Genomic DNA, 13,714 nt, shown 5'->3' with positions numbered 1-13,714 from the left:
GTTGTGCACTGTTGGTGGGAATGTAAATTGATGCGATCACTCAAGAAATCACCATGGAGATTCCTCAAAAAATTAAAAACAGAAATATCATGCAGTCTAGCAAATCCAGTCCTATTCACCCGAAGAAAATGAAAATACTAATTAAAAATGTATATTGCACCCCCATGTTTACTGCAGCATGATTTACAATAGCCACGATACGGAAGCAGCCCACATGTCCAACAGATGAATGGATAAAGAAGATGTAGTGTATATGTACAATGGAATATTACTCAGCCATCAAAAGGAATGAGACCTCACCATGCCTGACAACACGGATGGAACCAGAGGGTTATGTTAAATGAAATAAATCTAACACAAATATCATGATTTCACTCACATGTGGAGCCTAAAAAAACAAACAAAACAAACAAACAAACAAAAAAAGAAAAACATATCCAGTATATGACAAATTCATTTTAATAGGAAAACCTAAATCACAATCAAAACCAGGAAGTTTTCTTTTTATTATTTACTACCAGTGTAGTTATGAACGACTAACATCTGGCTAGTACAGTATTATCAAGAATGCTTCCATCACTTGAACACTGGACAGGTATTAGGCGATACCAAGGAAGAGTTCACTTTATTGGGTACAACAATGGCAAGGTGCCAGTATTAAAAATAAAAGTCCTAACCAGGCATAGATGTGTACAGAAGCACCTGCAGATGAAGACTGTGATGTTGAGAATTTATTTCAAAACCCTCAGACCAAGATGGAGAAGGTGTGGGGGAAGAGGAGAAGGAAGACAGAAGAATCAGAATTCCCAAATGCTGATAATTAGTGCAGCTGGAAGATGTGAACCTAAGATTTATTCCAGTATCTCTTTACTTCTGTGTATATTTAAAGATATTCATATTAAAAATCTCTGCAGAAGTTACATATGAAAGCAAAATGATGGAGTTAGTCGGTCCCTGGTGGGTGTTTTAGTCATATACAAATTACATCCAAAGGATTGCATTTTTAGAAAAATTACTCTGGGTGAAATTTAAACTTAACCACACCACCCAGCTCTGAGGGGTCAAGCTCTGCCCTGTCAGCACAGTATTTACTTGTGAACACGGTGCAGGTGTGCAACTCTCCACACACTGACGTTGTGGTGACAGCGTGACTTGACGCCCTTTCCAGAGCTTACAGAACCACACGCTGAAGAGTGCAGAGTGCAGCTGAGGAAGTGGTGATAGAAGGAAGACACAGAGTGCCTTTCAGGGAGACACCCGGGATTGGACTCACTATTCTGAGAGCTTAGCTCAGGTGAAAACACACAGCACACAGAGGTTTGATATTGGGGGCAGTGGGCCTGCAGAGCTGGACCCCACAGTGTGCCCATAATAAGGAGCATGAGACACACACACACACACACACACACACGACTCAGGCCATGACCCTCCCTTCCCACAGTCATGCCTGCAAAACTTCTACTCACAGCCCCAAAGTAAGGAGCCTGGTGTACCACTCCGGTGCCCTCCTCCTCCCGCACGTAGCTGTCAGCAAGCACCGTGAAAGCACCATTCTCCTTGAGCTGGAATAGACACAAGAGCAGGCAAAATCAATGAAACACCAGCACATCTTATATTAATTTCATAACAGTGTTTGGTAAGAATCTAAAAAACATTTTTTTTTTTAATTTTATTTAAGTAAATCTCTGCACCCAATGTGGGGCTCGAATTCTTGACCCCAAGGTCAAGAACCACCTGGCTCTAACCACTGAACAAGCCAGGTGTCCCTGACAAAATTTTTAACAGGCAAAATTATTTTCAGAAACAAGACAGAATAATTTGGTTTGGGAAGAAATATGCTAAGTCTTTTCTATGATAATTATCTGAAGACTTGCAGAGAAAATGTTCTAACTTCTTAGTCACAAAATGGGGCTTTTGGGATGCCTGGGTAGCTTAGCAGTTGAGCAACTGCCTTTGGCTCAGGGCATGATCCTGGAGTTCCGGGACTGAGTTCCACAATCGGGCTCTCTGCATGGAGCCTGTTTCTCTCTCTGCCTGTGTCTCTCATGAATAAATAAAACCTTAAAAAGTAAAACAAAACAAAACAACAAAAAAAGGCAAAACGGGGCTTTTCCTGACTTCTCCCAACCTCCCCTACACCCGGTGTGCAGCTTCTCATGCACACCTCCAGGGTGCCCTTAGTCACCTTCCTGTCAGCCCCACTATAAGGCAAACCATGGGCACTAGAGTGACAAGTTCTAGCTAAAGGCGCTCCATGTGCTGTGGTACGGAGGAAGCACTATTTCTACATAAAATGCTGTAGACCTACTTCTACCTTTACCTCTTCCTTTCTCTTTCCACACATGGGTTCAGCCAAATCCATCCTTCACTTTCTTGTCTTTCTGCCTTTGTAAAAAGTACTTTCAGAAATGATGTTCACACCTAATCACATCTAATCCGGTGATCTCGTGAAAAAGGCACACAATATTCCAATGATCCAAAAATATTGAATCAAACTCAGAACAAAGATGAAATGGTTTGTTCAAATCACACAACAGTGACAAACACTGGGCTTGAGTGTAGGTCTCCTGGCTCTAATACAATGTCATCTTCATCTATGTTACAGCTCTTTAATTCTTTAGCAGTTGTCTAAAACCAAACTTGGAAAAGTAGCCACGAATGTCTCACTGTTGTAACCTACATCACCTGGAAATATTGTTGCCTGAAAGGTATGTCTTCAAGCATTCAAACATGGAGTGGGAGCATGTGTGCCCTTGGAGTCTGAGGAACAAGTAGTATGTGTTTCTAGTGGACATAGATGAACCCCCATGGCGTCCTGCCTCTCTGTCCAGCTCCAGACACTGCCCTGCCAAGGCCGGGCAGTCAGCATTCACAGCACCTGCTCTCACAGCTCCCACCTGATAGTTCAGAACACACGTATCTTAGTTTTACACCACACCACTTTGCCTACGACAAAGATTTTCTAGCACCTGCCTAAAATGCTGAAGGCCCCAGAAATTCAGGAAGCTACTGAATGGAGTATGTGGCAGGTGCACATTCCAGACACACCTCTAAGCCCCAAGTTCCTGCCTGGAGTGTCCGGGTGGTGCATGTGCTGAGAGCACAGAGCTCTCTGGGTTCTCAACAGGGTCTGTGGTCAGAAAGATCAAGAGCCACAGATTTAGTGAGAGAGTTTAAGACAAAACAAATCCAACCTAAAACAAAATATGTTAAGATATGCAACAGAAGAACATAATAATGATATTTTTCAGGAGAAACCAGAGGCATTACAAAAGATGCTTTTTCAGATGGTCTGTGCGTTCAGCCTTGAGAATGGGTTGTACTTGAGCACATCTGATGTAACAAAGGTGAGGGATCTTTTTAAACAAGAGGAAAACTTAATGAAATCAAAGGCAGGGAGGGAAGAAAAAGGAAGGGCCAGTTTGACAGAAGCAAAGGGTACGTTTGCAGCAACATCAGAGGATGTGGTTCAGAAGCAGGTCGGCTACAAGGAGAACACTTAAGAGCAGGGGGTGGCAAGTGGCGGCAGGCTCTCAGGGAGCAGAAACCCACAGATGACCCTCGAACAACGTGGGATGCGGATCTACTTAAACATATTGCTCTCTCTAAGAGTGGATGGCAAAAGCCACAAGGCATTTGTTTATAACTGCCCAGCCCAGGCTTCAGGGAACCAGAATGAAGGCAACGAGTGCAGAGGTCACATGTGCTGCCTGGAGTACTTGGGGAGCCTGCCGAGGCTGTCAGCAGCCCCGGGGCCCTGAGGCCAGGCAGCATTGAAGGTCCTGTAGTGACAGGGCGGTGGGTCCAGCACCTGCAAGAGGCTAGGCTACAGAACGGGCCCTCAGGGCAGGCAGAGCCTTGTGCAGGGAGACCCACATCCCTGGCACCCCTGCTCCCGAGTTCTCTGGGACCTGGACTCTGGGGCTGCATTGGGGCCGCCTGGCACAGACTCCTCCCTAGCGGGTGCTCCACCCCATACGTGGCCACAGCTGCTGAGCCAAGGCCACCAGGATGTGAGACACTGCCTTCCCAACAGTCACCCGTTCTCGCCGGGCGCACCAACATGGGGATTATTTTTTCTTTTCTCGTGAAGAAGCTTTTATTCCTAGTTTCCCAAGAGACTTAAACACGGGAGCTGAGTTTTATTAACAGACTTTTTAGTACTTGCTGAGATGCTACCTTTCTCCTTTTGCCTATTTAAGTAGTGAACTGCATCACACATCCCCAAATATGATTCTGTAAACATTCCTACTTCTCCACATCATGCTGCAGTTCTACCGTACACCATATTCGACTGAGCAATTGTTCTAGGAAGTGCTATGTCTGTACTTGTAAGTTAATTGATATTTGTGCACAAATGCTAACTTTTTCTGGCTTATGTATCATTGTTCTGCTAACCTCATACTATAGAAAAGCTGGCTTTCTCTATTCTAGGACAGAATAAAAAATGGACATGGTTTTTAAGAAAGATGTGTTTGGGCTTTGGACTTTTGTGTCTTTTTGTGGAGAAAAACTTTTATACATACTTAATGGTTGGGAAAACAGAGTGTTCAGAACTGCTTAAAACACCAAGAAGTTTTTTCAACAAATATATGTATACCACTGAAAATATTACTTCGTGTTTCCTCTTCATGATTTTTTTAACAATACTTTTTGTCTTACTTACTTTAACAGTATAGCATATAACACACATAAAATATAAAATGTGTTAACCGCTTGTGTTATTGGCAAGGCTTCCAGTCAAGAGTAGGGTGTTTGTAGCTATGTGTGGGGGAGTCAGAAGTCACTGTAGGTGAGGCTGGTGCCTCTGATCCCCCCATGTTGTTCAAGGGCCAACTGCAACTGGGAGATGAGAAACATGGGAAAACACTCAAAGTGAACAAAAATGAAGAGACAGATGTGAGCAGTGTTGTGGACAGAGTCCAAATGGCAGAGGTCACTGCAATAACCAAACTCCATCCTTGAATAGACAGGGATCAATGGGAAATTCCTGATGACCCTAATCTTTTGGTGGTGGTGGTGGGGCTTGCAACTGCAGCCATGGATTCTCTGTTATCAGAAAATGAAAACTGTCCAAAACAGCTTTGTGAGTCTTAAGAAAACTAAGTTACCACATGTATGAGCTTTGCCTTCATGCCTAGATCTAAAAACCCACCTCATCAGTCTCCTTAAAATGAACTGTTTATTGTTACACACAGGTTTTATTTTTAGCACTACCTTAAACTTATAAAACAAACCAAAAATCCCAATAAATTTGGATGATATGTAGACTATAAACAGTAAAAATATACAAACTTAAGTGTTTCCTTTTATAATTTGAGAAAAGTATTAAAAACATTCTGATAGGATTATTAAAACAAGAGAGCAACACAAGCACAGTTTAAACTTTGTTACTACTCAGACTCTGCGTCCAGACAGCAACGCAGTGACCCCCACTGCAGTCGTCAGTGACCCTGACCCAGGTAGGCAGCACCTGCACAGCACGGTCCTAAGCTTACCTGCACAAAGTAGTCAAACAGCGGCCTGTACTTCTTGCCTTTGAGATAGCTACCGGGAAATCTAGAAAAAGGAGAAAGGTAAACTCATAATTAGACTAAAATCCTCAAAGAAATGAAACTGCAGACACATCAGGTTACAACTGGCTCCTGGTTTATTTGTTTCTTTGTTGTTAATGCTGAAATGCATGAGCTGAACCCACTCAGTAACATCAACTGAACTTGAACAACAGAGCTTACAGGGAATAAAGTCTCACCTTTCAAAGTTAACACACACATGCACACAAATCAATCTGTATATTCACCTTTCAAGGATCTCGTAGTCTGCCTCCACCTTATAGAGGGCTAGTAATCTGGCTTCCATCAAGATGAATAACTTTCCTCTGGTGACATCTACAAGAGCAAGGGAAGAAGTGGACTTCAGTGACATTCAGACTGGCTGGGTCTAGACACGCACCAGTACGCTCCTCCTCATGGGGTCCTGTGTTGCTGCACCCGTGTGCTCAGGGCACCAGTGCACACTGCTTGCCAGATGCAAAGATGCCAAAAACAGCATATGCACTTAACTGAACTTCTCTCCATTTTATGGAAACTTATTTTCTCCAACCAAGGGTAATATATGTGAAGGCTTAAAATTTGTAACATTAATAAACAAAAAACTCCTTGAGTAAAAGTCTTAGCTAATCTCTCTTCCCCGCAGGACACTACCATCTGAATGTCGCCCCTCCAGATATTTTTCTAAGTGTACACTACCAGACATCTTAGGTGAATGGCTACTTTAAAAAAAAATTATGGGATACAACTCAGTACAGTTTTCATTTTGTCTACACATACTATATTGTGAACATCTTTCCATATGTTAGTACAGATTGCCCTTCCTCATTTTTCTAAATAGCCACCTGGTACTCCATTCTAAGGAAGTACACATCATTTTTAACATATCACCTAATACTAGACACTGAAGTTATTTTCAGATTGTTACTACTGTGAATACCATTGCACGTATATTTGTACCCTTACTAGAGTATTTCTAGAGGATGCTATCCTGGGAACAGAAAAGCTAGAATAAATGTAGACACATTTACAATTTAATAGCAAATGATGACTCACCTTACAAACACAGACTATTTTAAAGTCCTACCTGTAAAGTGTGATACACCCAAGGATTTTTTTTCCCAGGTTTTTATTTAAGTAATGTCTACACCCAACTTGGGGCTTGAACTCATGACCCCGAGATCAATAATTGCACGCTCTTCCAACTGAGCCAGCCAGGCGCCTCTGATATAACCAAGGATTTGTTAAAGTCTGTGACATATGCTCAGTTCACTATAAGAAACATCAGTATCTATAGATCACTGTGAAGGCCTTTGCAATTCACTGAAAAGTTACTATGAACAACACTGTCACCCACTAGCACCAGCAACACCAGTGTCTGTCAGCAGTGTCAACATTTTCTGTATAAAACTTAGGACACATGGTCCAGCAAGTAGGCGAGTCGCATGTAGGCAGAGGAAGGACAGTACTGAACTGTCCGCCTGATGGCCCCCCAGGCTATAGGCTCACTAGAGAAGGGCCATATCCCCAGGGAGACACCGGGATCTCCCCCTGCCTGGAGAGGCTTTGTGCCCACGGCTGAGAGCACGAGAAGCTAGCTGCTGGTTCTATCAGCTCCCAGGCCACTGCTAAGTAATAAAAACACATGGTTTCCAGGCCTGCACCTCCCGGGTTCCCCATATCCTCCACCTGCCTCATAAGCTGTTGTAAATCATGTCATCTATCTTGTACGGTTGTGTCTTTCTGGCTACAATTTTCCCTTCTTTTCCCTGGCTTTTCCTCCTTTCATCAACTATCTAAACCTGAAGGTAACGATGGTCTTTTTTCATATAAATCTCTATGGAAAGAGCTTCATCAGGAGTTTGGTGAACTCTCTCCAGTTCTGGTACCAGATTTATAGAACTATGTATTTCAGTCTTAGGCTTCCTTCCTGGCATGGCTCCTAAAACCCTTGTTATTTCCTAAGTGATAACTGCCATTAAGGTGTCCTTTGTCATACAGATGAGGGGACTTTAGAAAAGCCCCTAGTTCACCTAAGGGTGGAGTTTAATCACCAACAGCCAGAGATTTAACGTAATTAAGTCATGAAGTAACATCACTTAGTGAGGGCAACCCACTCCAGCTCCATGGTGGGAAGAAGCTCCTGTGCTCAGGACCCTTCTAAACCTCACCCCATGTACCTCACTGGATGATTCCTGTGTATCCTTTATATCCTTTCACAATAAACCACTATAATGTTTCCCGAGATTTTTTTAATGTTTGTAAACATTTTATTTATTTATTCATGAGAGACAGAGAGAGAGGCAGAGACACAGCCAGGGGGAGAAGCAGGTTCCCTATGGGGAGCCTGATGCAGGACTCAATCCAAGGACCCCAGGATCACGACTTGAGCCAAAGGCAGGCACTCAACCACTGAGCCACCCAGGTGCCTCTGTTTCCCTGAGTTATGAGCCTGTCTAGCAAATTAATCCAAATCAAGGAGAGATCATGGTAATATTAGAAGCACAGAACTTGCAAATGGCATCTGCAGTGAGGCTGTGGGGGGATGCCATGTAGGCCCGAACCCTTAACCAGTGTGATCTGACGCTATCTCCAGGTAGCTAGTGTCTGAATGACGTTAACTGGTTGGTGGTAATGAAAAAATACACATCAGAGATTCCTAGCAATGATGAGACACCACCTCTATCAATCTCCAGATCCTCATCTGCTAATAGGGGCATGATGTGTAAAAGTATTAAAATCTGGAAATTACAAGGACCATTTATTTATATCTACTATATTAATTTTTATGTGCATTTCTTTTTCAGGTTATTTTAAAGGTTATTCTTCTGTTTAAGTCTAACACTTTATCAAAAACTTCTATTTTTTACTCCAAAAGAAATGTAAGCTTTGATTCTATCCCAAAATAAGTTAAAATGATCTCCTCCATATCCATCATAAACAATCAGGCCCACACTTACCTTTAATCTTCACATACTGCATTTCTGGATTAACACACAGGGCCAGGTTACTAGGCAGAGTCCAAGGAGTGGTTGTCCAGGCCACCAAAGACACATTTTCGTCTTCCTCCAAAGGGAAAGTTATAAACACTGAAGGGTCTTGAACATCCTGAAATAAAATAAGATACCTTTTTACAAAATCCGTAACAGTAAGATACCGAAGAAAAGAGAACTGATCCTAAAGAATAAATAGATTTCCAGAATAAAAACCAGTTGCCATATTTATAAAAAAAAAATATAAATTCCAAATGCTTTTTTTATATTTTTATATATTTTTTATTATTGTTTTTTAATTTATTTCTTTATTCATGAGAGACACAGAGAGACACAGGCAGAGACACAGGCAGAGGGAGAAGCAGGCTCCATGCAAGAAGCCTAACGCAGGACTTGATCCTGGGACTGCAGGATCACGCCCTGGGCCAAAGGCAGGCACTAAACTGCTGAGCCACCCAAGGATCCCTATTTTTTTAAATATTTTTAAAAAATGTTTTAACAATGACCTTACCTTACCTTAGTCATCACAAGTAAAACACTTTAAGTATATTAAGAGGAATACGGATTACAAGTTTCACTATTATAATGACCTATTTTTATAATAAATCCATAATAGGTTAGGTCAAAAATAATTGTTTTAGAAGACAGAGTTATTCTTTATTCCAAACTATAAAGATGAGCCATTTTAAAACACCATGTACTTAAGTTGCAATATGCCAATATTAATTCAGTTCATTAAGTAAAAAAATTGGTTCCACCTCTATGGTAACATGAAAATATCAAGGATTTAAAAATATTTAATAAAAAGAAATGTTGGGAAATATCAGGAAGGGAGACAGAACATAAAGACTCCTAACTCGGGGAAACGAACTAGGGGTGGTGGAAGGGGAGGAGGGCAGGTGTTGGAGGGGAATGGGTGACGGGCACTGAGGTGGACACTTGACGGGATGAGCACTGGGTGTTTTTCTGTATGTTGGTAAATTGAACACCAATAAAAATTAATTAAAAAAAATAAGCTTATCTCCTGATTCCAACAAACTAACTGCATTCTAAATAAAGTACCCTGAGAAATATGAGCTCTATAAGCTTCACCTCATTCACATGTGAACTGTCAGACAAACCTGAAGGAAGTGCCGGCCTGCATGCCTCGAGGGCCAGTGTCATGAATCAGACACCATGGCACTGTTCTAAGGCTGCAGATGGAGCATCCAAGCAAAACACATACCCTATGATTCTCTTTTGCTGAAAATGACATTACTAGGACCATTAATAGATTAATGGTCTACAGATTAGATGGTACAACCTACAGATTAGATGGTAATATTTTATCAATGTTGATTCTCTAATTTCAATTATTTAAGAATATGGATTTTAAGAAATATATACTTAAATCTTTACAGGAAAAGGGACATCATATCCTCAGCCTGCTCTCCCAGGGCCCTGGGCTCCCACCATGCCCTGGAGAGCGGAGAACACAGACAAGGTGGAAGAGGGTGACTATCATGAAAGGTAAACATTCCTATAAGTCTAAAATTATGTCAGAAGTAAAAAACAAAAATAAACCTTTGCTGCAACCAACACAGAATGTAGAATGGCTAGAGACAGGAGGCAGAAAACCCTCAGTGGGGCAAGATTACAGAGTAACCAGATCTGTCTGGCAGGAGCACAGATCAGGACACCCAGCTTGGAGAAGTGCGCTGGTACCTTTGAGAGTGGGAGAAGGCAAACCATGGCGCCTGGGCCAACCCAGATGGTCACCTGTGTTCTCACACCCCAGGAGCTAGGAATGGTTTTGACAAGAGTTGAATACTTGCAACAGAGATCATCCGCCCACAAGGCCTGAAGTACTATCTGGCACTTCACAGTTTGCCCACCCCAATACTAGAGCTCAATGTTAAGTACACACTATGACCCAGTAATTCCACTCCTGGGCATGTAACCCACAGAAGAAATGTGCATGATGCTCCCCAAAGACAACTTCTATAATGTTCACAGTAGCACTACTGATAAGATTCCCAAACTGGAAATTACCTAAATGCCCATCAATGGTACTGTGGGTAAATTAAGGGCTAGGCAGTAATTAAAATGATGATTTACAAGTACACACAACACAGATGACTTTTCACAAATATAATCTTGAACAAGAGAAGCCAGACACAAAAAAGAATGTAAGGTACAAGTCATTTATATATAGTACAATGTCTAAAAATTTACACAACATAAAAAAATTTTTTTTAAACACAATTGGTTTACCTTGTGGAACAGCTAGAAGTACTCTATCCTGTAAGTCAGTTTACCTCTGCACATCTTGCTCATCCCAAGAGAATGTACTTGTTTACTTACAGAAGAGTCTGCCCCCTGAGAGCTCTAGAAGCTCACAAGCTAGTATGGGGATCTAACGTAGAAATCTAGAAGCCAAAGAACACTTCAGCATAAGTACACAAGGGTTAAGCTAAAATGTTCTTAGCAACACTGTCTGCCCCCAGTAAGAAAAAGGGCTATACCCTTCAAAACAACTCACACGGTCTATCAAAAGAAGGAAGACAATGGGGACGCCTGGGTGGCTCAGCAGTTGAGCATCTTGCCTTCAGCTCAGGGTGTGATCCTGGAGTCCTGGATCGAGTCCCACATCGGTCTCCCTGCATGGAGCCTGCTTCTCCCTCTGCCTGTGTCTCTGCCTGTCTCTCTGTGTCTCTCATGAATAAATAAATAAGGGTCTTAAAGAAAAAAAGGAGACATTGCAATCTACTTGTTCTACAAAACACTACATAGCAGATAAAAATTAACTTAAAGCTACATGTATCAGACAAAGAATCTTTAAAACATACTATTTCCTATGAAAGGCAAGGTACAGAGTGAGTACTATGGATGAGATTAAAGATAGGCCTAAGAATGCTACGTACTGTTTGTGAATATGTAGGCAGACAGTAAACGTATAAAAATGAGAATGGAAAGAAATATCGAATTCACAGTGGTTCCTCTCAGGTTGTGAGGAAGGACGTGGGGAAGAGAAAGGTGCTATAAATCTGTAAATTGTGGACTACTCACTTGCACGGAAGCTAGAATAAAAGATCCATAGCTACACACAACACGGATGGCTGTCACAAACATCATGCTGAGAGAGAAAAGCCAGACACAACAAATGCCATTGTCAACACTGACCTCTCTTAAAGATGCACATGCTGAATGAAGGACACCAACAAACACAGGATGAAGTACAAATCTACAAAACACTGAGGACTACAGAGACATAATTAGCAAAATTCACTGTGGGAAACTCTAGAAGATAAAACCTGTTTCCTAAACAATGATTTGCATGGAAAGAAAAAGGGGGAAAGAGAGGAAGTGGAGATCATAGATGAAAACAGGAAGACATTTGCTGCCATGCATGGACCTTCCTTAGATCCCAATGAAAACGACATCAGGGCAGCCTGGGTGACTCAGCGGTTTAGTGCTGCCTTTGGCTCGTGGCCTGGTCCAGGAGACCCAGGATCAAATCCCACATCGGGCTCCCTGCATGGAGCCTGCTTCTCTCTCTGCCTGTGTCTCTGCCTCTCTCTCTCTCTCTTTGTGTGTGTCTCTCATGAATAAATAAATAAAATCTTTTTAAAAAAGAAAACAACATCAAAGAACTGAAGGAAAAAGGTATTTGAGAGACAATGAAATATAAACACTGATGACATCTAGGAATTAATTAAACCTTTAGAATATTACATATCAAGGATGACTGAGAACTTTTTTTTTTATAATGGTAATGTTAAAAAATAAACATTTCTTGTGTTTTAAACAATGTACAAAAAAACAAATTTCAGACAAATGAGTGTCCTTTACAAACAATGAGGACCAGCTCAAGTCTGAGGAATGACCTCCTGAATATACGCCCATGGTTCAAACTCAACTTATTGCCGTTATGCCTGTGGAGAGAAGATAAAGCAGTGAGTGTGCTTTGGTGATAAGATCCATCTAAACTCTATCAGAGCAGTGATGTGGTGACTCCCTTCATCCGAAAAAAGATCCTAATACCATCAACCAAGGACAAATCAGATTTGCTTCCAAATTCCACAAATGAACAATAACACGAAGTCTCAGACAAGTCATTCTCATCCAAGCCAAGAACTCTTTCAAAAGCAGTGACTGGAGGGAAACAGGGCAGAGGCACAAAGATACAGTGGAAGCAAGCAGGGCCTGTCACATGAGGACACAACACTCCCAATTCCACAGGGGAAAGAATCCCTCACTTTCACTCTGCATACAGCTTCAGCTCAGTGATCAGTACATTAGCAGCACTCCATAAGAATCGTCAACCTGACAGATTCCCCAGGCTAACATTTCTCACTGGGACTAGTTCCTGGGATTACAACCCTTCGACTTCCCTGTGCATAAGTTAACACCCAATGACATCACACGCACCTTGTAGTTCTGGTGAGACTCGAAGTTGGACAGTGGAGTGTTGCACGCGGTGGAGAAAGGCATGACTTTCACGCCTCTATATACAAGGCCTTTGTCATAGAGCTGTTTGAAGACCCACCTAGCAATGAAAGACACCGTTTTACGATACAACCAAAATCCCATCTCTCCAAACTCATTTATACCAGTTTGTCTACAGACATTCTATCAGCTAACCATGTCTCTCAACTGGCTACCAGCTGGTAAATTAGGACAGAATCGTATCAAATATTGTGTACATTAAAAGTGGTAATAACTGTACATGGAAAGATGTTCATGACTTGAGTTGTGTGAGAAAAGCAATCGACACCATATTGTACATTGAGGTACTCAATGGGTAAAACTGTACATAACCATATACTTATTACATTTTTTAGAGATGTGGAAAAAGATTTTTACCAATATGTTAACTATGGTTGGGATTTCAGAGTTTTTGCTTTTCTTAATAGTTTTCTGGTGTATTGCTTAAATTTTACTATAATAGGTAGTTTTATAAGGCAATTTAAAAAGCATAAACCAATTGGGATTAGGATATTTCTTCTATAGTTAGTCAAAAACTTTTATTAAACATTAACCATGTTGCTTTATGCTAAATGTACCAAGGTGCTGATATGGCAATGGTAACAGTTATCCTGGGGTTTCCTGTGGGGAATACCCACCAGTCCCAGTTGGATGTCAGGAAGCATTGGTGGGAACCCTTACTTCTGCCTTTATGCATAATTTTTA

At 41.6% G+C, this 13,714-nt stretch overlaps 1 protein-coding gene across 1 annotated transcript in view; it reads right to left on the bottom strand.

The window, feature by feature from the left end:
• Nucleotides 1-13,714, bottom strand: part of LOC121484920 (isoleucine--tRNA ligase, cytoplasmic) — a 62,793-nt gene that overhangs the window by 39,074 nt on the left and 10,005 nt on the right. Inside the window, exons 5-9 of the mRNA XM_041744737.1 lie at nt 12,953-13,070; nt 8,510-8,657; nt 5,801-5,888; nt 5,499-5,559; nt 1,467-1,562 (exon numbers count right to left, since the gene is read on the bottom strand). Coding sequence (XP_041600671.1) covers nt 1,467-1,562; nt 5,499-5,559; nt 5,801-5,888; nt 8,510-8,657; nt 12,953-13,070 — 511 coding nt within the window. The remainder of the gene's footprint in view (nt 1-1,466; nt 1,563-5,498; nt 5,560-5,800; nt 5,889-8,509; nt 8,658-12,952; nt 13,071-13,714) is intronic.

The sequence above is a fragment of the Vulpes lagopus genome, chromosome 2 (assembly GCF_018345385.1).
Source record: "Vulpes lagopus strain Blue_001 chromosome 2, ASM1834538v1, whole genome shotgun sequence".
Classification (NCBI taxonomy): Eukaryota; Metazoa; Chordata; class Mammalia; order Carnivora; family Canidae; genus Vulpes; species Vulpes lagopus.
The sequence above is the reverse complement of the archived record's forward strand: the minus strand, read 5'-3'. Positions and strand labels throughout refer to the sequence as shown.